The 21624-nt window shown below is 36.8% G+C and overlaps 1 protein-coding gene across 5 annotated transcripts in view; it reads right to left on the bottom strand.

Moving 5' to 3' along the window:
• The window catches only part of SCMH1 (Scm polycomb group protein homolog 1), a 118658-nt gene that overhangs the window by 84526 nt on the left and 12508 nt on the right, over window positions 1-21624 (bottom strand). For 3 of the 5 annotated variants that reach the window (XM_073902803.1, XM_025856567.2, XM_073902805.1), the window contains one exon: window positions 16680-16914. In XM_073902803.1, coding sequence (XP_073758904.1) covers window positions 16680-16914 — 235 coding nt within the window. Of the gene's footprint in view, window positions 1-16330; window positions 16417-16675; window positions 16915-21624 lie in introns of those variants that run through there. The other 2 variants (XM_073902806.1, XM_073902804.1) reach the window with 2 other exon arrangements.

Below are 21624 nucleotides of genomic sequence, written 5' to 3'. Positions count from 1 at the left end.
TTTTCCTTCTGGAAAAATTCTATGTGCTTCGGTGGGGGTATCTACTGTATGACTGTACCAACCTGGCCATGGAACAGAATATGATGCCATTTGCAGGCATCAGACTCCCCCCACCAAGAGTGTGTATATATGTCCCAAGTTGGGGCAACTGTTTTCTGACATGATAGGCATGCTGAAGGAGAGTCTCTTTCCGAGACCATGCCTAGAAGGATGTTTGTAGGTTGGCACTGTTACATGGAGAACATAACTGAGAGTAAAGCCAAGGTAGAGCAAGCGATGGGGAGCCATGAGAATGTTTAAAACCCTGTGTCCAAATACACTTAGCAGCAGGCCTTAACTTCTCAGTCATATGGAGTCAGTAATTCCTGCTTCCTCCTTTCCCCTCCTTTAACCTGGTTTGAGTTGAGTTTTTGTACTCACAGCCAAAGGAGTCTTGACTACCACTTTCCTTTGATCAGGGTAAAAATAAACAAACAAACAAACAAACAAATAAATAAAATAATTAAATTTCTTCAGAAATTCAGGCCTGCTCTGTGTGTGAGGAAAAAACTCTCCTGAGGTCAGTCAGGCAAGGGCTGATGCAAGTCAAACCTAGAGCAGATGTGCCGTGAATTGTCCACTACACCTCCAGGCAAGGCGAGGCAAGGTGCAACTGTTCTAGGGAAATGCTTGTTATACCTTGATAAAAGGGAGGAGTAGGAGGAATGACTGCAGGATCAGAACACTCAGATTCATGTCCTTACTTCCCAACAAGTACCTTGCCATGTAATTACCAATTCCATTTTTTTAGGAATGGGTTACTGCGGAGCTTCTACCTCACCTGGAACTTGAAGAGCTAAAAAACCAAAAAAAAGTCCTCTCAGCTCTAGGAACACTTATAATAATATTACAATAGCTAATTCGCATTGACTGCTTATTATGTATTAAATTTTTCACATGCAATTTCTTTCTGGATATCTGAAATAACACCACGAGGTATGTACTATTATTATCCTTTGTTTGCAGAAGATGAAATGGAAACTCAAAAGATATATATCTTGTCCAGGGTAGGAAGTGATGAAGATTGCAATATATGATGGTCTCACTCCAGACCTCATGGTTCTTAACTATTCTGTTTCACTACTTCCTACCAAGTTCCTTCAAGAGTAGCAGGGCAACACAGAAATGTTACCAACCCAAGGAATTACTGAGGGACATTATTCCCCAACCCCTAAGGTGATGTGGGGCCCCCCTCCAAATTCAAATGTATCCATAATCTGTCTTGGGCAGTCAGATAGCACTTTAACATGGAAAGGGCCCTCAGAGACCATATAGTACAAAGATTTTATGTTGCGGATTACAAAACTGAAGTCGAGAGAGGCTAAGAAACTTATTTGTGGTCACATAAGTTGCTCTTGTAGAATCAGGCTGGAGCCCTAGGATTCTTCATCTGGTTCTCTTTCACTCTACTATCTACACGATGCTGCCTTCCAAAGAAAACATTTATTACGCACATATGCTGTGCTAGGCTCTATGTGCTATACGCACTCTAAGTGGATTACCTCATTTAATCGTTATTACAACTCTGTGAACTAGATACGAGAAAAGAAGCACTGGATACGAGAAAAGAAGCACTGGTTCAGGAACCAGGCTGCCTCGATTCGATTCAAATCTAGCTCTGCCACTTACCTGATGTGTAACTTATGGCAAATTACAAAAACTCTCTCTGGCTTTAGTTTCTTTAACAATAAAGTGGGATAAAAATGGTTAACTACGTCAATGGGTTGTTCTAAGGATGAAAATAGGTTAAGACATGTGAAAGACTTAAGACGCAGCCTCGTGTATAACAAGTGTTAGATAAATGCTGGCCATTACAGATGGAAAGACTGAGCTCAGAGAAATGAAATAAAATATCCAAGGTTACTACACTAGTAAACAGCAGAGGCAGGATTTAAGCCCAATTCCTCTGTCTCCAGAACCTTCATTTCAGTCAGCACATTAATGTCTTCAAATATTTAATCACTCAGCCCTACCATACTGTTTTTACTGGTAAAAGGAGTTTGGGTCATAAATTTGTGTAAGAGGGAAGAGAAGAAGAATAAAAAGAGTAATCTGAGGATCTCCTCGAATTAAACAATGGCCTGAGGTGCTTGGGAGGAAAAGAACAGGTGGGTCAGAAATCCTAACCTCTGAAAGTGGGAGCACCTCCGTGCTCGGCCCTCGTTCTCTTCTTCTTGGCCTCCAGTCTCTTGGAAAATAGGACTGTCGATTTATATCCCCAGCTCAAACCTCTGCCCTGAGTTTCATGCTCATATTTCCAACTGCCTTGTTCTGCAAGTCTACTTGGATGCTAAGAGGTCTCAAAATGAGTACATTTCAAGCAGAACTCTGGATTTGCTGCCCACCCCAACTTGCTCCTTTCTCATTTCAGCTCACTGAATGGTACCATTTATTTAAACTCAGGTGACTCAGACCACAAGGCCTAAAAGTCACCTCTGATTCCTTCCTTTCTAGCACCCCTCAAATACAATTAGTCAGCAAGGCTTGACAGCATGTGGATCTTCAAACCATCTCTCACCATTCAAGATTTCTCACCCACCAAGGACCACCCCTGATCCAAGGCCCAGTCACACTCTGCCTAGAATATTCCAACAGCCTTCTGGCTGCACTCTCTGCCTCTATTTTTGCCCCCCTACTTGTCTGTTCTCCACATAACAGCCAGAATGATATGTGTGTGTGTGTTTTAAATATAAATCAGATCACATCACTGTTATGCTTACATGCCACAACGCAAAATAAATCTATGGTCTTCAGGTATGTTAACAAGGCTTACATGGTATGGAACCTGCTTACTTCTTTTAACTCATCTCCTGTCACTCCTCTGCCCCCCATTCACTGATCTTTCTGTTTCTCAAACACATCAAGCTGTGTCCTTCTGCCTCAAACACCCTTCCCTTTCTCAAATCTTTGTTAGTTCTTTGCTGAAATATCATCTCCTCAGAGAGGCATTCCTAGACGATCTTACCTAAATCCTGCTCCCTTTTATTTGTCCTTAGCCCTTATCATTGTCTGGATTTTCTTTCCTTTTTCCTTGTAGTGTGTATGTCTTTTCCAACTAGAATATAAACTCCATGAGAGTTTTTATTGAACAAAGGAAAAATCCCCACTTAGTAAACAGGTACCAAGAATCAATGCGCACTTTATCATGTTATTCCATTTAATACCCACACAAACCAGGTGTGGCAGAGTTTATGAATGATCTGGCAGGTGAGGCAATTGAAATTCAAGGTTAAAAGTCAAGGAAGAGCAACTCATCAGTGGCCACATAACTAACTCTGTAAGTGGCTGAGCTAATATGACAAAGCCAGGTCTCGTTAATTCTAAACCCAGGCATGCTGCAAATGTTCTGTGCTTACTTAGGATTTCTTTTAAAAAATATTTATAAAGAACCAGTTATAAGGAGCTTCCAGATATTCCCAAGACAATGGGACTACTGAATAAGTTGGGATCCAGCTGTTTAAACCAACCTTGACCTGAGGAAGCTCTGGACTTAGATGCAGATCAGCCAGATCTAGGATTTAATCAAAGTTCATGCCCTCTGGTGGCGAGTAACAGAACAGCACTCACCCCAGGAACCACGTGGTTGTGGGCTCCACTCCCTACTCTGCCATTGTCCCATCTAATAATTCCAAGCTTTGTAAAGTTATTAGACTCTATGGCTGTCAAGATGATTCCCAACTCATTCTCTTCTCCCAGAGGAGCTTCACATACATGTACACCTACAAATTCATGTGCAGAAATATGCCACGAACTCACCGTACAACCCTGGACAACTTACTTCCCTTTCCTTGCTTCTGTATTTGTCAGATGGTGACAGTGAACTAAAGCCGTGCTTCCAGACTGGGGTTAAGTGGACAATCGCAATTTTACCCCACGCATGAAAGAAAGGAGAAGTGAAACTGGCAGAGAGGTGCCGACCGCACTGTCTTCCCTGAGGAAGGAGTGAGTATCTGGCCTGACTATCTGGGAAGACTAGATTCCGTTTAGTTCTGATAGGACTCTATCCCCATATCGCTGGTACACTCCCATATACACTCGCAAACACAAGTTAATTCAGATTGATTTAACTGGGGGTGGGGGTTGTGACTAATCTTTAGATAGGTATGTGTGTACCTAGGTCTGGCAGGGCCCTTGCTGTAGAGAAGAGGGATTTAGTGAATATTTTTAAGACACCATGGTTAAAGTAACTTCCAAATTTTTGGGTTGACCACCCCCAGAGGTTTTAATAGAGTTCAAGTTCTGTGATCACAAAATGAGATGTGTATCTTTTTAAAACCCCCTTTCTATTGACAGGCTCTGGAGGCTACTTAGCAAGTAGAAAGACTGATCAGTGACAGGAATATACAAAGGGTTCCTTTCAAGTCAAGGTACCACGTATACCCCAGAGCATGTGACCAAGTTTGCTGACTAGGCACTCTGTACTGGGATCCCGACACACTTGACTAGGGGCATCACCAGAAGCCAGATTCTGTTTTAGACCAGGGACTCTCAAACATGGACATTGGAATCCCCTGAGGGAGAATTAAAGACTACGTTGGTCCCACCCAGAATCATAAATTCTGATTTAACTGATCTGAGGTAAGGCCTAGGCACTGAAATTTTTAAGAGATCTCTGGGTGATTCTAACTGGCAGCCAAGTTTGAGAACTAGTGATCCAAATAGTCTTGTTTAGAAGAAATAATCACAGTCTTGAGTAGAATAGGTCAGTAAAACACGGGAGTGTGAGGAAAAGGTTGGCAGCATTGAGTTAAAAATGTCATCTGAGGATCATTCTACCTTTCCATCTTTTCCCCCGGAGGACTCTGCAAGGAGTATGAATGTTCCCTTTGTGAACAGCATATGCACACGCGTGTGCGTGTACGCACACACACACACACAAATCATACAAGATTTTACAGGAGAAGAATGCTCTTCTAGAGCAATATTTCCCATACAGACCAATTTTGTTAGAGTCTCGGGAGAGTCATTTTACCATGCAGAATCCCAAGCCCCATTACCTAGAGATTCTGATTCAGCAACTCTGGGGAGAGGTCCAGAGGAGGCCTGGGGAACATGAACACACATACATATATATGTATAATTATATACATAATTTATTTAAACTTTTTATTTTGAAAAATCTTAAACCTAGAGAAAAGTAGCAAAAACAGTACACGAACAACTATGTACCCTTCACCTAAATTCAACAACTAGTAACATTTCACCATATTTGCTTTCCATCTATCTACACACTTTTTCCTCTGAACTATGAGGAAGTCAGAGACACAGTGACACTTCACCCCTAAATACATCAGTACATTTGTCCTCAGAACAAGGACATTCTCTTTTAAAACCGTTAATACTGTCACACCCAAGAAATTTAATTCAAAATATCCTCAATTGTCCCCAAAATGTCCTTTATAGCTGTTTAATTTTTTAAATACAGGAGCTGATCGAGAATTACATATTGCACTTGGTTGTCATGTTCCTTTAGGCCCCTTTAATCTAGAACAGTCCTGTTGCCTTTTGTTTGTTTTGCATGAAGCTGGTATTTTTGAAGAGTGTGGGCTAGCTGTTTAATAGAATATCCCACAACTTTGATTTCTTTCTGATTGCTTCCTTATGATTACATTCATACTAAACAGTTTTGACAAAAATACAAGTGATGTGAATACTCATTTCATTACTTTAAGAAGCACATAATGTCAGTTTATCTAATTATTGATGATACTAAATTTGATCACTTGTTAAGGAGTGACTGACAGATATCTTCATTATAATTTCCCTTTGCAATTAATAGGTAATCAGTGGGGAAAAACACTGAGATTATGTGAATATCCTATTCTCCGATAAGCTTTTTTACTCAATGGTTTTAGCATTCATTGATTATCCCTGCCTGAACCAACTGAAATGGTGGTTGCAAAACGGTAATTTTCGATCATTCTTTCTATATTTATTAGCTGGCATTCTGTAATTAGACCTTTCCCTGCAACTCTAAAATATTTTTGTTTTTGTACACTAGGGACCCATGATGCCAATACCATTGTTCTTTTGTTTTCATTATTTTTTCTGATATTTATATTGTTCCAGTTTTGGCTGGTCAGAGCCTCTTCAAGCTGGCTCCTATGTCCTTCTGTTATGTCCCCATCATTCTTTGAGAATTATTTTCTTTCTGGCATAATAGAATGTTCCAAATTCACCTTACATTTTCTCTTCTGCTCAGTCTTGAAATCAGCCATTTCTCCAAGAAGCCATGATTCCTTCTAGTGAAGAGTGGGATTTAGAAACCACACTGCTACTGAGGTTTCATTACTTCTAGACCTTTTCAATGAATAGAGCTTATATAATTATAGTACAAGTATATATAAAATTATATACATTTTTTTAAGTTAAGAGTTCATATAGATACCTCCCATTCAAATTCTGTATTACAGGGTTCTTCGTCTTCCCCCATCCCATATTTGTATCTTATTTACTCATTTGCTCTATCTTCAATGTATGCAAAATAGTTTCAGATGAGTAAGGTAAAATCACTAAGATTAAGAAAACATCAGAATTTATTTGAAGTTCTATTTTTTTCTTTGAAATATGTCCCATTAAGGGTATACTGTGAAGGTTCTGTGTTGAAGTTATTTGAATTAATTCTTTTTTTCAACATTGTTATGATATCCATTTGATAAACAGTTCAGTTTGTTGCTGTTTATAATCAATTTTGGGTTATGATTTTTTTTTTCTGGTTTCATTTTATTTTTTGAGTAAAATAGTTACATAACACAGAAGTTAAGAGAATATAAAAGAGTATTCTCAGAGAAGTCTCACTCTCATTGCTATACTTTCTACCCTACTCCCAGACACTCCCAATAGGTGACCTTTTCATTATTTTCTGGTTTAACATTCCTGTGTTTCTTCTTATAAAACTAAGTATATGAAATATGTAATTTTGTGTATAAAATGTGCATATGTGTATATACATATTTCCCCTTCTCCTTCTCAAAAGTGGCATTAAGTACATTCACACTGTTCTGCAACCATCACCACCATCCATCTCCAGAACTTCTTCATCCACCCCAAGTGAATTCTGTACCTGTTAAAACAATAATTTGCCATTCCTCCCTCCCCACCAGCTCCTAGCAATCACCATTCTATTTTCTGTCTCTATGAATTTACCTAAATTAGGTATCTCGTGTAAGTGGGATCATACAGTTTGTCCTTTTGTGACTGGCTTATTTCACTTAGCATAATGTCTTCAAGATTCATCCACATTGTAGCATGGGTCAGAATCTCTTTCCTTTTTAAGGTTCAATAATACGCCATTGTATGCATATGCTACATTTTGTTTAGCCATTCTTCCATTGATAGACATCTGGGTTTCTTCCACCTTCTTGCTATTGTGAATAATGCTTCTAAACATAGGTGTACAAATATCTGCTTGAGTCTCTGTTTTTAATTGTTTTGTCTATATACCCAAAAGCGGAAATGCTAAATCATATGGTAATTCTATTTTTCACTTTTTGAAGAAGTGCCATATTGTTTTCCATAGTGGCTGCACCATTTTATATCCTCATCAATAGTGCACAAAGATTCCAATTTCTCCACATCCTCACCAATACTTCTTTCTATTTGATAATAGCCACCTTAATGGGTGTGAAATAGTATCTCAGTGTGGTTTTGATTTGTATTTTCCTAATGATTAGTGATGTTGAGAATCTTTTCATGTGTTTATTGGCCATTTAGAGAAGCGTCTATTCAAGTCCTTTGCTCATTTTTAAATCTGGTTGTTTTTTATTGTTGAGTTGAAGGAATTTTTAAAAAATATTCTAGATATTAACCTCTTATCAGATACATGATTTGCAAATATTTTCTCCCATCCGATGAGTTCTCTTTTCACTGTTAATACTGTCCATTGATGAGCAAGTTTTTAACGTGATGTAGTCCAAGTTAACCATTTTTTTTTCTTTTTGTTGCCTGTGCTTTTGGTGTCATTTCCAAGAAATCATTGCCAATTCCAATGTCATGAAGCTTTTCCCCTATACTTCTCCCCAGTAGTTTTATTAAAGGTGTAGCTCCAACATTTAGGACTATCATCCAGTTGGAGTGAATTTTTTTTATCTAGTGTGGAGGTAAGGTCCAGCTTCATTCTCTTGTATGTGCATATCCAGGTGGCCCTGCACCAGTTGCTGAGAATCCACTGAACTGTCTCAGTACTGCTGTTGAAAATCAATCGAGCATAAATGTATGAGTTTATTTCTGGACTCTGAAGCCTAACCCACTGATCTATGTCTATCTTTATACCAGTACTACATGTCTTGAGTGTTGTTGCTTTGTAATAAGTTCTGAGATCAGAAAATGTGAGTCCTAGGTAGAATGCTAATTTTTGTCAAAGGTCAGATGACTTTCTTCCTTAGTTATCTTAATATGGTAAATTTCACTAATGATTTTTCTAAAGTTAAATCTTCTTTTCATTCACAGAAAAAAACCCACTACTTTGCTTTGACAAATTATTGTTATAAATATGTTGAATTCTAATTCCTAATATTTTAAGATTTTTATAGCAATATTCATACATGAAATTGTATGTGTGTGTGTGTGTAACTTAAGTCAGACTTAGGTATCAAAATTCTACCTGCTTCATAAAAAGAACCTGCATGTTTTCCTACTTTTCTATGATCTACAACTGAACTGTCCAGTACAGTAGCCACCAGCCACACAGGCTTTTTAACTTTGATTATAATTAAGCAAAATTAAAAATTTAGGTCTTTAGTTGCAGTAGCCACATTTCAACTGCTCCATAGCCACATGTGGCTAAGTGACTAGCACACTGGACAGCAGAGATGCAAAACATTTCCATCATCACAGAAAGTTCTTTTGGGTATTACTGACTTAGAACAAGTAGAAGGAGAAAATGTGGCCTTTTAAGGTTTTGTAGGATTCCCCTGTTAAATAACCTGCACATAGTGCTTTGCTGTAGGTGCAATTTTTTTTGAAAACTTTTATATGTTTTCTATGTACCTGTTTAAATATTATAATGCTATTGGGGTCAATTCTGACAAATAGTATTTTACTATTTCACCTCACTTTTCTATTTTATTTACCTAGAGTTATTTCCTCCCTTTGTCATCTCTACATTTGAGTATCTGTGCTTATTCCTTTTCTTTCATAGATGAACTAGTGATTTGTGTATTTTTTCCCCAAAAGACCAGTATTGTGATTTATTGCTTTTTTATTTTCTACCTCAGTAACTTCTGTTTTATCTTTTTCTTCTTCCTTTTTATTTTCTTTGTATTGTGACTCCTTTTCTAGTCTTTTCAATTGGGAATTTACATCCTTAATTTTTATCTTTCAGTTTTATTGATGTCAAGTGATTAAAGCTATCAGTTTTCTTCCAACCACTGCTTCAATTAATCTCAAAATTCTGATATATGTTTATTATCATTACTTTTTAGGAATTCTGCAATTTTGGTTTATATTTCCCTTTCCAAACAAGAGCAGAGTTTTAGATTTCAATGTAGAAGGGCATTTAGCAGGGTATAAAGTTTGATATGTATACACATATATGATCTACCTTATTCACTGAAGTCTTTTTTTTTTTGTTTTTTGGGACCAAATTATTTGAAGGAATGGTACAAATGAAAGAAGTTAAGTAGATGTTTTGGTACAACTTATAGAATTCTATAAGAAAGTCTTTAATACCTTTACTTTTTGTCCTCTTCGCCTGCCTTGAGAGTTGTGTTAAACTTATTAGTGTGTTTGTCTCTATCTCCCTGCACCTACCATAATTTGTTTTGTGAAGACAGATGCTTTGTAATTTGGTTCTGAAATATTTTTAACTATTACATTTTCATTATGAATTGTGTCACCATTAAACATATTAAAATAAAGTGGCTTCTTTGTCTTGTTTGATAAATCTTAGTCTGAATTCTATCTTGTCTAATACCAGAACTGCAATCTCTGCTATTATATTGTTTGACTTTCCTTGTATATCCTTGATCATCCTTTCATTTTTAGTCTTTCTCATTCACTTGATTTTAGGTATGTCTCCTGTACACAGTATAAAGCTGGGTTTGACTTTGAGCACCATTCTGAAAATTTTTTTCTTTCAATAGGTGAGTTAAAACCATTTACATTTATTAATGTAAATTACACATTTGGTCTCAACTCTCTCACGTTATGTTTTATTTACCGTGCTTTCCATATTTAGTTTATCTCTTTCTCTGTATGGTCTGTTCCTTGATCTTTTTGTTCCTTTGTTATTTAGGACATTTTGGAATTTTGTTTTAGTGGTTACCTTTATACTAACATATTTTCTAATGTCCTTAATTTACCTTTTTCTCATTTAGGCTTCTACTATTGGTTTATCAGTTTCAGGTGATATCCTTTGATCCCAACTAAGGATATTACAGGAGGAAGGGGGTTTGCTTCCTGGTTCCAATGTGTTTGCGTGGCGGGCACCTGCAGCACCCCCACCTTCTGCATTGTCATATCCTGCGGTGCATGACAGCCAGCAGCATCAGTAGCCAGCGTTGCCGCCACCCTCCCCCACCTACGTGGTTTTGTAGCACTCCAGAGAGACAGCTCTCCATGAACAGCTTTCCTTAGAGGTACCCTTGAAGGCAAATTTCTAGCAAGTTCCACTGCTGTGGCAGACCACAGTGACTTCTCTCATCCAGTGAGCCAAAGCTGTGCCCGCTCCAACAACATCTCTGCCCTGAGGATGGGGGCAGAGGGGAGGTCCTTCCTTGGGTTGTCCATCTCAGCTCCAGTCTAGTGGCTTCTCCTTATGTCTGCCCTTATATTCTTTAGAGTTCTCTTTCCTTTTGACTAGCCAATCCCTCAATCCCTCAATCTTGTGTTACAGTTAACAACTGTATTACACTTTCTGTGTTCAAATTACTGTGTGGGTTCTCTCTCTTCACTGGATCCAGACTGATACCGTACTATTCTACTCTTGTCTCCACCTTTGTTTTTGTCTTAGCTTGATCATTCCTTGTTTGAGTGAAGGTCTTTCTGTAACTGTTTCCTCAGGTAGGGCCTGGGGTTATAGTATTTCCTGAGTTCTTGCATGCTGAACACTGTTTCAGTATAATCTCAATACCTGAGAAATAGCTTGTATAGATATAAAACCCTCTGTTCTTATTTTCTTTCTTTGTACTTTTTATAGAGACGTATGATCCAAACTTCACTTTCTTTCCCTTGTAAGTATCTTGGCCTTTTTCCTGGAGGCTTAGAGAGATTTCTCTTTATTCTTAGAGGGTAAGAGTTTTACTAGAATACATCTTAGAGTAACCAAGATGAATCAATTTTTCCAGGAAAATTGTAGGCCTTTTCAATATGTAGGTTCAGGTCTTCTTTAATTTTTGGAAAACTTTCTTACATTACAATTTTAAGTATTAATTGTTTCATTATTTTGTTCATCTTCTTCAGAGACTTCAATTATACATCCAATTATACAATCTTTATGGACTATGTTCTATATCTAACAGTTCCTTTCTGATACTTTTTAACCTTTCCTAATATTTATTTTTATTCTCTTGGATGTTTCTAGTTCTCTTCTCAATGTCCCTTATATTTTCAGTTAAACCTAGTATGCATTGGGCACCCTAGAATTGAGTCTGCAACTGAGATTATTTTGTTTTTCTTCAATTTTTTTCTTGAGTTTGGACAATTCTATTTTCACATTTTCCTGTCTATTGTGCATTTCTAGTCTGACTTTTAAAATTTATGATTCATGGGATTTTTTTCATTATCTGTCAATACTTATTTAATTCAAGTTGGGTTGTTGTGCAATAGTTTTCTTCTGGTTAGTAACTGATTTTGGCAGAATTTTCAGTAGTTAAAATGGTTTTATTCTCATCTTTGGTTTTTCGTCATATAGAAGCTTTTTATACGTACTGACTGCTGTTTTGTAATCATTTGAAATATATCTTCCTGGACCAGCAAAAACGGGAGGTTCTATTTTGGCAGGAATCTTGGGTTATGAAGTTTCTGTTGACCTAGTGAAAGACAGTTTCTTCAGTAGATGAGCCTGTTGGAATGGGATGGGAAGACTGGTGTGTCTTTTGACTGATTCTCTTCTGTTTCTGTATAATTCTGAATTACAACCCCCGACTTCCTTCTTTTCCTTCAACATATGTCCCCCAAAGGTAGTTATCTTCTCAAGAGTGCTATCTCTAGTCCCTCACACTTTCAATCCACTCTCTTCCTTTGGATTCCCCAGTAGCCAATGTTCTAATCAAGTAGGTCTTAGCTCTGTTCTTAGTATTTCCCACTCTAAACTGAACTATCTTTTCCTGGAGGTAATTTTGATTGTGTTAGGCTCCCACTGCCCTCCCCTTTCTAAATGCAATTTCTACCTACATAAAACTATTCATTCTGGTATGGGTCAGGTACTAGCTCTAATGATTTCAGATCTTTATATCTGAACACGGAGACAACATGTAATTGAAATCTGTGGTATTCCTGACTCCCAGTTACATTTAAACATGAATTATGGGTGGCTTGGTTTGGTTTCTTTTTTGATCTGTACGTTTCTAGAGAATTTACTGGAAGACTGTGATTTAAATCATCACTATTATCCTTGGGAGCTTATATAGTTGACCCCTGAACGATGCAGGGGTTAGGGGTACCGACCCCCACTCACCCCATGCGCTCAAAAATCATGTGTTAACTTTTGATTCCCCCAAAACTTAACTACTAATAGCCTACTGTTGACCTGAAGCCTTAATGATAATGTAAAGAGCTGATTAACACATATTTTGTATGTTGTATGTATTATATAGAGTATTCTTATAATAAAATAGGCTACAGAAAAGAAAATGTTATTAAGAAAATAAAAAAGGGAAAATACATTTATAGTAGTGTACTGTATTTATCGAAATAAATCTGTGTATAATGGAGTTGTGCAGTTGAAACCTGTGTTGTTCAAGGGTCAATTGTATTTTTTAATAGCCTATCAAGATGTTTCTAAATAGTGATTCATTAAGCAGGTTGAGAATTATACAGTACTATGCAGCTATAAAAAGGAATAAGACGGGTGCCTGGGTGGCTCAGTTGGTTAAGCGACTGCCTTCGGCTCAGGTCATGATCCTGGGGTCCCGGGATCAAGTCCCGCATTGGGCTCTCTGCTCAGCAGGGAGTCTGCTTCTCCCTCTGACCTTCCTCCATCTCATGCTCTCTCTCTACCATTCTCTCTCTCAATAAATAAATAAAAATCTTAAAAAAAAAAAAAGGAATAAGAAATATCTCCATACTACTAAGAAATCAACTTGAGGAAATTTCATTAAATGGAAAAAAGCAAGGTTAAGACAAATATGTATAGTATGCTGCATTTATGTTAAGAAAGTGGGAAATACATATGTATGAATGTACACACAGACACAGAAACACACACACACACACACACACACACACAAATATATTTGTATTTTTAAAAAATGCAGTACAGGGGCGCCTGCGTGGCTCAGTCATTAACCATCTGCCTTCGGCTCAGGTCATGATCGGTCCTGGGATCGAGCCCCACATCGGGCTCCCTGCTCCCCGGGAAGCCTGCTTCTCCCTCTCCCAGTCCCCCTGCTTGTGTTCCCTCTCTCACTGTGTCTCTCTCTGTCAAATAAATAAATAAAATCTTTTTTTTAAAAAAAAGAACCACTTTAAAAAAAATGAAGTACAAACTATAAAATTAAAAGAAAGTGGTGGCCTATGGTAGAAGAAAGGAATGAGGTGAAGGGGATTTCTCTGAATGTACTTTGTTTTATAGATTTGACTTTAAGAATGATATATGTCACATATATATTTATAAAGGAACATTTCTAAAAAGTAAACTCTAAAAATAAAAAAAAATAGAGGGGTGCCTGGGTGGCTCAGTTGGTTCAGCATCTGACCCCTGATTTTGGCTCAGGTTGTGATCTCAGGGTCCTGGGATTGAGCCCCATGTCGGGCTCCGTGCTCAGGAGGGAGTCTGCTTGAGGATCCCTCTCCCTCTGCCCCTCCCCCATTCATGTGCACACACGTGCTCTCTCTCTAAAATAAATAAATCTTTTAAAGAAATACAACAAATGAACCTATGTTTATTCTTGGTGGCACTGCCACCCAGAGAGAAACCAATCCAAACAACCTTATAACATATTATTGACTATACTTCACTTGAGGGTAAGAAAAAAAGAAATGCAAGTAACTCAAACACTGTCAGTAATGATAATGGTAGTAAGTGTTACTGTTATTCTGAGCCTGCTGTATGTGTACTATACGATAAAACAAATGAGTTATTTTGTTAGTGATATGGAGAACTAGAGTTTTGTTGTGGTGCAAAGGAGATACAGATTTAAGACAGCAAAGATAAAGTAAATAAAAACACCATTTATCCTGAATTTTAGTAGGAAGTATCAATATGAACTAATGATTTCACCTTTAATAAAGATAAAAATCTATGCCAAAAAGACATAGAAAGAACAACCAACCCATTAGCACTCAGTACTCTAGTGTTCAGATTACAATCTCTAAATATCATTTCCCACTAAAAGGAACCCAGGCACCTAAAAGACATAGCTGATTCTTGGGGCAGACAGTATATAAGATGAGCCTGGAACATTTTGAAATTTCAAAAATTCCAAGAGAGCTATCAAGCAATAAAGTCAGGAGACCATTTGATGAGGCTCCTACATAGCCAATGATGGGACAAATCAAGAATCAATAAGGACAATTAGTGCAATGAATGAAACATGTCAAATATGTATGAATTCTTGGGTTTATGAAACTAAACAACAGTAACAAAAAAACTGTCCTTAAATATTTTTGGAGGATGGTAGTAAACCAATTCATCATTTTGAAAATTGGTAAGTAAAGAATCAAGCATTTAAGCTTTCTTCCATGAATGATATCCTTACAATAGCCAAATAATTGATGGAAGTTTATTTTAATAGAAATATTCCATTTAATTTATGTGGATGGAATTATAAGATTAAAATTTCCCATTTTTCAAACATAATGAATTGATTGATCTAAATCAGGGGTCAGCAAATTATAGCCAGCAGACTGGTCATCTGTTTTTGTAAATACAAGATTTTATTGGAACACAGCCTTGCTCATTTGTTTATGTGTTGTCTCTGGCTCCTTTTGTATTACAATGACAAAGTCGACTAGTTGCAACAGAGAATGTATGGCCAATAAGCCTGAAAGTTTTGCTGTCTAACCCTTTAAAAAAATGTCAACCCTTGATCTAGACCACAAGCAGTAATGGCTGCTACATTATAAAATGAGAGACGAGATGATATATGCTTCCTAATACAAGTAAACACCATCACCTATGAAATATTCTTATGAAAAAATTGAACCTGCACCTGATCAAGCCTCTAGACCTAGCTGCCAATTTCTAGGAAAGAGAGAACAGAGAAACATGTCAAATGAAACCACAAAGATACAATTGGCAAAAATCTAATTGTGGGAGATATTAAAGACAAATTATTTAGGTTTTTCAACAAATAAATTGTGAGAAAAAAATAAGAGAGAAGGAGAACCCATAGATTAAGAGACTTAAAGGATGTATCAACCAACTGCAATATGTGGGTCTTATTTGAATCCTGATTCAAAGAAACTAAGAGAGAGAGAGAAAGAGACAGACAGACAGACAACAGGGAAAATTTAAACACTGAGTAAATATTTGTTGATATCAATGAATTATCATTAGCTTATTTACATATGATAATGCTATTATGATTATGTTTTTAAAAATATTATCTATGAGACACAGATACTATTTAATGATAGAATGATAATGATGTTTGGGCAATTGGGCAGGAGAGGGCAGGGAATATGTGCAGGTACAAATAAAACAAGAATGACTATGTGTTGGTAATTACCAAGGATAAAGAATACATGGACATTCACTGTGCTATTCCTTCTACTTTTGTATATGTTTGGAATTTTACAATACAAGTTAATTTTTTAAATGGGGGATAATATTCGGTAACCACCTTTGGATCTCTTCCAAGTGGTACCTGTCCTCTAAAGCTCAATTAATTTAGTACAGTCTTCTGAGGGGCCATAGCTCATAACACATCTCTCTCTCTTCTCTGTTGAGACTCACTGCAATAGTGATTGATAGTAACTGATGAGATGGGCTAAATCACTGAGGTATCCCGAGGCGAAAAAAAAGGTAAGTCTGATCTTGAGAAGAAAGATATAGTGGAGTTATTAGTTTAAATAAAAAATGCAAATTAATTCAAATTGAGAAACTTACAAGGACCAAGTGAGAATTTAGGGGAAAGGAAAGAAGGAACCCCTATAATAGTCATCCTTTTACTGGGAAATCTTCTCTCACCTTTTGTTATCATTGTAGGATTTGGCAAAAGTTCTGTGGTTTTTTGAGGCAGGTTAAATGGTAAGATCTTCCATTTTCTCTCTCAGGGTAAATGAGAACTGACAAAGAAGGATGAAAGGTATGGGTTCTAGTTAGAAAAAGGAGAGCTTAAGAGAAGCTTGGATATTATAAGTTAATGTAGAGATGGATCTGTCCAGATTTTACAGTTCATTTCATTTTGGGTGGGCCTTTTCTTTTGGCCATATGAAAAAGAAGGAATAGGCAGGGGACCTAGGCTTTCCCATAATACGATGTACAATTTTGGAAAGATAACTAATTGGCTAAGGAGAGCTTGGGTCTAGTTACTCACCCAGAGGGGGCTGCAGCATACCCCCATTCTTCTCACAGTTCCCAATAGGCTGGATTTCAGCTGAGTCAACCAGCCGCCAGAAGTCATTCTTGTTGTCACTGCCATCAAGGCGAAGGCGGAGGCGGGCACCTGTCAGTCCAACTACTGTGGCAATACATGTGGATGTGGTGTTCCTGGGGTCCTGTGCTTCCAATTTCATGCTGATCTTGAACTCGTTGCTTGGAGGTGTGTAGGACTGAGAAAAACAAGCCATGGGGATTAGGAAGACTAAGCGTAAATGGCATTTTCAGTAAGGATGTTAAGAGATGGAACCTGACAATTTATGCTTTGGACTGAAATGGGTTATAGCTGGGCCTGAGACAACTGCCTTGAACTCTTCCCTAATTCTTAGGAAGGGTTTCATGTAAAAGAAACACTGGAAGGTGAGATAAAGGGGGAAAAAAAATTACTGTCCAGAGAAGCATCAAATATTGGCTCACACCAGTAAGAAAAGCATAGCAGTGTCTCAAACGGTCCTGATTTAAATGCTTTCTCATCCTATCTTCTCCAACATCCTAAATCTCCAGGTATTCCTAACATTATCTTCTCAGAAATCATCCTATTAAACTTACATATCACTAGTGTCTCTTCATGGAGCATTTCAGTGTATTGGTTTGTATATTCACCATACACACTATCGGGGGTTAATATTCTTCTTATCCTGACATTAACTTATAAATCAATTCATATTTAAAAACAATTTTAAGTTAAATTGACATACCATAAACTATACACTTTGTTAAATCTTGACATATGTATACACCCATGATACCACATACATCACATACACCCTTAAAAGCCATCTGCACAATCAAGATAACGAACACGGACACACAATCAAGATAACAAACATGGACACACTCCCAAGTTTTCTCATGTCCTTTTATAATCCCCCTGTCTAGCCCTACCGAGACCCCTGTCCCTAGGTAAACACTGATCACTTTCTATCACTGTAGATTGATTGGCTTGCATTTTCTAGTCTTAAGTGGAATCAGAGAGAATATACTTTTTGTGTGTGTCTAGCTTCTTTCACTCAGCATAATTATTCTGATAGTCATCCATATTGTTCAATATATCAATAATTCATTTCTTTTTTTAAAAGATTTTTTTAAGAGCAGTTTTAGGTTAAGAAAACTGACAGGAAGGTGAAGAGATTTCTCATATACAAACTGCCCCAACACATGCATAGTTTCCCCTATTATCAACAACCCCCACCACAGCAGTACATTTGTTACAACTGAAGAACCTATAGTGACACATGATAATTACCCAAAGTCTACACTTCACGTTAGGGTTCTCTCTTGGTGTCGTACATTCTGTGGGTTTGGTCAAATGTATAATGACAGGTATTCGTGATTACAGGATCATACAAATAGTTTAACTGCCTTAAAAATCCCCTGTGCTCTGCCTATTCATCCCTCACCCACTCAACCACTGGGAACCACTGATCTTTTTTGGGGTCTCCATAGTTTTGCTTTTTCCAGAATGTCATATAGGTGGAATCATACAGTATATGCAGCCTTTTCAGACTGGCTTCTCTCCCTTAGTAATATGCACTTAAGTTTCCAACATGTCTGTTCATGGCTTGATAGCTCATTTCTTTTTAGGGCTGAATTATATCCCATTTATTGGCTATACCAGTTTTTTCAGTCACCTACTGAAGACAGGTTGGTTGCTTCCAAGTTTTGGCAGTTACGAATAAAAGTGCAATAAACATCTATGCACAAGTTTTTGTGCAGATGTTAAGTTTTAAAATCCTTTGGGTAAATACCAAGGAATACGATTGCTAGATTGTATAGAAAGAGTATGTTCAGTTTTGTAAGAAATCACCAAACCACCTTACAAAATGGCTGTACAATTTTGCACTCCCAAAAGCAATGAATGAGAGTTCCTTTTGTTCCACATCCTTGTCAGCTTTTGGTGGTGTTACTGTTCTGGATTTTGGCCATTCTAATAGGTGTGTTGTGGCATCTCACTACTGTTAATTTGCATTTCTCTGATGATATATGATGTGGAACATCTTTTCACATGCTTTTTCGTCATCTGCATGTCTTCTTTGGTGAGGTGTCTATTAAGATGTTTGGCCCGGTTTTTAATCAAGTTGTTTTCTTTCTTATTTTTGAGACTTTAAGTGTTCTTTGTATATTTTGGATAACATTCCTTTATCAGATATGCCTTTTGCAAATATTTTCTCCCAGTCTGTGGCTTGTCTTATTCTTCTCACAGTGTCATTCACAGAGCAGAAGGTTTTAATTTTGATGAAGTCCAGCTTATCGATGATTTCTTTCATGGATCATGCCTGTGGTTGTATCTAAACAGTCATCACCACACCCAAAGTCATCTTGTTTTTCTCCTGTTATCTTCTAGGAGTTTATAGTTTTGAGCTAATACATTTAGTCTCTGGTCTGCTTTGAGTTAAATTTTGTGAAGGGTGTAAGATTTCTGTCTAGATTCCCTTTTTTTTTTTTTTTTTTTTTTGCATCTGGCTGTCCAGTTGTTGAAGCACTATTCATTGAAAAAACTATCTCAGCTTGTATTGCTTTTGCTCCTTTGTCAAAGATCAGTTGCTTTTACTTATGTGGGACTATTTCTTGGCTCTCTATTCTGTTCCATTGATCCATCTGGCTCTTCTTTTGCAAATACCACACTGTCTTGACTATTTCTTTAGAGCAAGCCTTTAAGTTGGGTCATGTCAGTCTTCCAACTTTGTTCTCCTTCAATATTATGTTGGCTACTCTAGATCTTTTGTCTCACCATATAAACTTTAGAATCGAATTTCTACAAAAGAACTTGCTGTAATTTTGATTAGGTTTGCATTTAATCTATAGATCACATTGAGAAGAACTGACATCTTGACAATATTGAGTCCTCCTATCCTTTTTTTTTTTTTAAAGATTTTATTTATTTATTTGAGTGAGAGAGCATGTGCAAGTGGAGGATGGGCAGAAGGAGAGAGAGATAGAATCCCAAGCAGACTCCACACTGAGCCACTGAGCCTAATGTGGGGCTCAATCACACAACCCTGAGATCATGATCTGAGCCAAAATCAAGAGTCAGATGCTTAAACGACTGAGCCACCCAGGTACCCCGAGTCTTCCTATTCTTGAACGTCACTCTCCATTTTATTTAGTTCTTTGATTTCATTCGCCAGAGTTTTGTACTTTTCCTCATATAAATCTTACATATATTCTATTAGATACATATCTAAGTATTTTATTTTTGGAGGTGCTAAATGGAATTGTGTTTTTAATTGCAAATTCCACTTGTTCATTACAGTATAATAAAGGAAAGTGATTGACTTTTACATATTAACCTGTATCTTGCAAACTTGTATAACTGCTTACTAGTTCTAGGAGGGTTTTGTTTTTTTTTTTGGGTCAATTCAGGTTTTCTACAGAGACAATTATGTCATCTGCAAACAAAGTTTTATTTTTTTTCCTTCCTAGTCTGTATATCTTTTATTTTTGTCTTATTACAGTATCTAAAACTTCCACTATGATATTGAAAAGGAGTGGTGAGAGGAGATGTCCTTGCCTTGTTCCTGATCTTAGTGGGAAAGTTTCTAGTTTCTCACCATTAAGTATGATGTTGGCTATAGGATTTTTATAGATATTATCACTCTGCATAACTATTCTGATATTAATCTATATTGCTGAATGCATTAATAATTCATTTCTTTTTATTGCTGAGTTCATGTTGATAAACATTTGGTATGTTTCCAGTTTTTGATTATTACAAATAAATCTATGAACACCCATGTATGAATCTTGGTATGGAAAAAATTATATATATTGCTGCTATTGTAAATGAGAGTTTCTCTTCCATTATGTCTCCCATTGAGTATTTTTAACTATAGTACTGAGGTATAAAATTTTTTTTCAAGTTAAAGATGTATTATTTAATTCCTAGTTTAGTGATTTTTTTTTTTTTGGCTCAGTAGTTTGCTGAAGTTTTTCACCAAACTATATTTTAAAGTGGTTGAATCATTTTATGTTTTCACCAGTATTTTATGAAAGTTCCATTTACTCCACAAACTTGCCACTATTAGGAACAGTCAGTCCTTTTTATCAGAGACATTTAAATAAATGTACAGAGATATCTCATTATGGTTTTACTTTGTATTTCCCTAATGAAAAAATGTTAGCCATCAATTCATGTATATTTTCTTTGGTGGTTGCTCTAAATTTTTCAATCTGAATCCCTTTCCATCATCCCACTCTTCCAGCCTCCTTTCCTCCTTTCCTTTTCTTTTGGCCTGGTCACATTGGTAGTACAATGTTGAATAGTAGTGGCAAGAGCAAACATCCTTGTCTTGTTCCTGACGTTGAGGAAAAAGCATTTAAACTTTTACCATTAAGTATGATAGATTTAAGTTTTACATGGATGCCCTTTAGGGTTTAGATTTAGGAAATGCCCTTCTGTATCTTGTTTATTGAGAGTTTTTATTAGTAATGGACACTGGATTTTGTCAATGCTTTTTTGCATCTACTGAGTTGATCACACTTTTTATTCATTAGTATGTTCATATGGTGAAACACTAATTGACTTTTGAATGTTTAATCAACCTAGCGTTCTTGGAATTAAGCTCCACCTGGTCATGATGAATTATTATTACATATTGTTAAAATCAGTTTCCTAGAATTTTCTTTAGAATTTTTACATGTATTTTCATGTGAGATGTTGCTTTGTAGTTCTTTTCTTTCAGTATCTTTACCTGATTTTGGTATCAGTAATACTTGCCTCACAGAATGAGCTGGAATGTATTCCCTTTTCTTAAACTTTCTGGAAGAGTCTGTGTAGAATTTGCATTACTTTTTCCTTAAATGTTTGCAACAATTCACCAGTGAAGTCATCTAGGCCTGAAATTTTCTTTGTGGGAAATTTCTTAACTACGAATTCAACTTTT

This window comes from Callorhinus ursinus, unplaced genomic scaffold (genome assembly GCF_003265705.2).
Source record: "Callorhinus ursinus isolate GAN/ISIS: 27379988/994484 unplaced genomic scaffold, GSC_fseal_2.0 scaffold18, whole genome shotgun sequence".
Lineage (NCBI taxonomy): Eukaryota > Metazoa > Chordata > Mammalia > Carnivora > Otariidae > Callorhinus > Callorhinus ursinus.
This window is presented reverse-complemented; position numbering and strand designations above follow the sequence as displayed.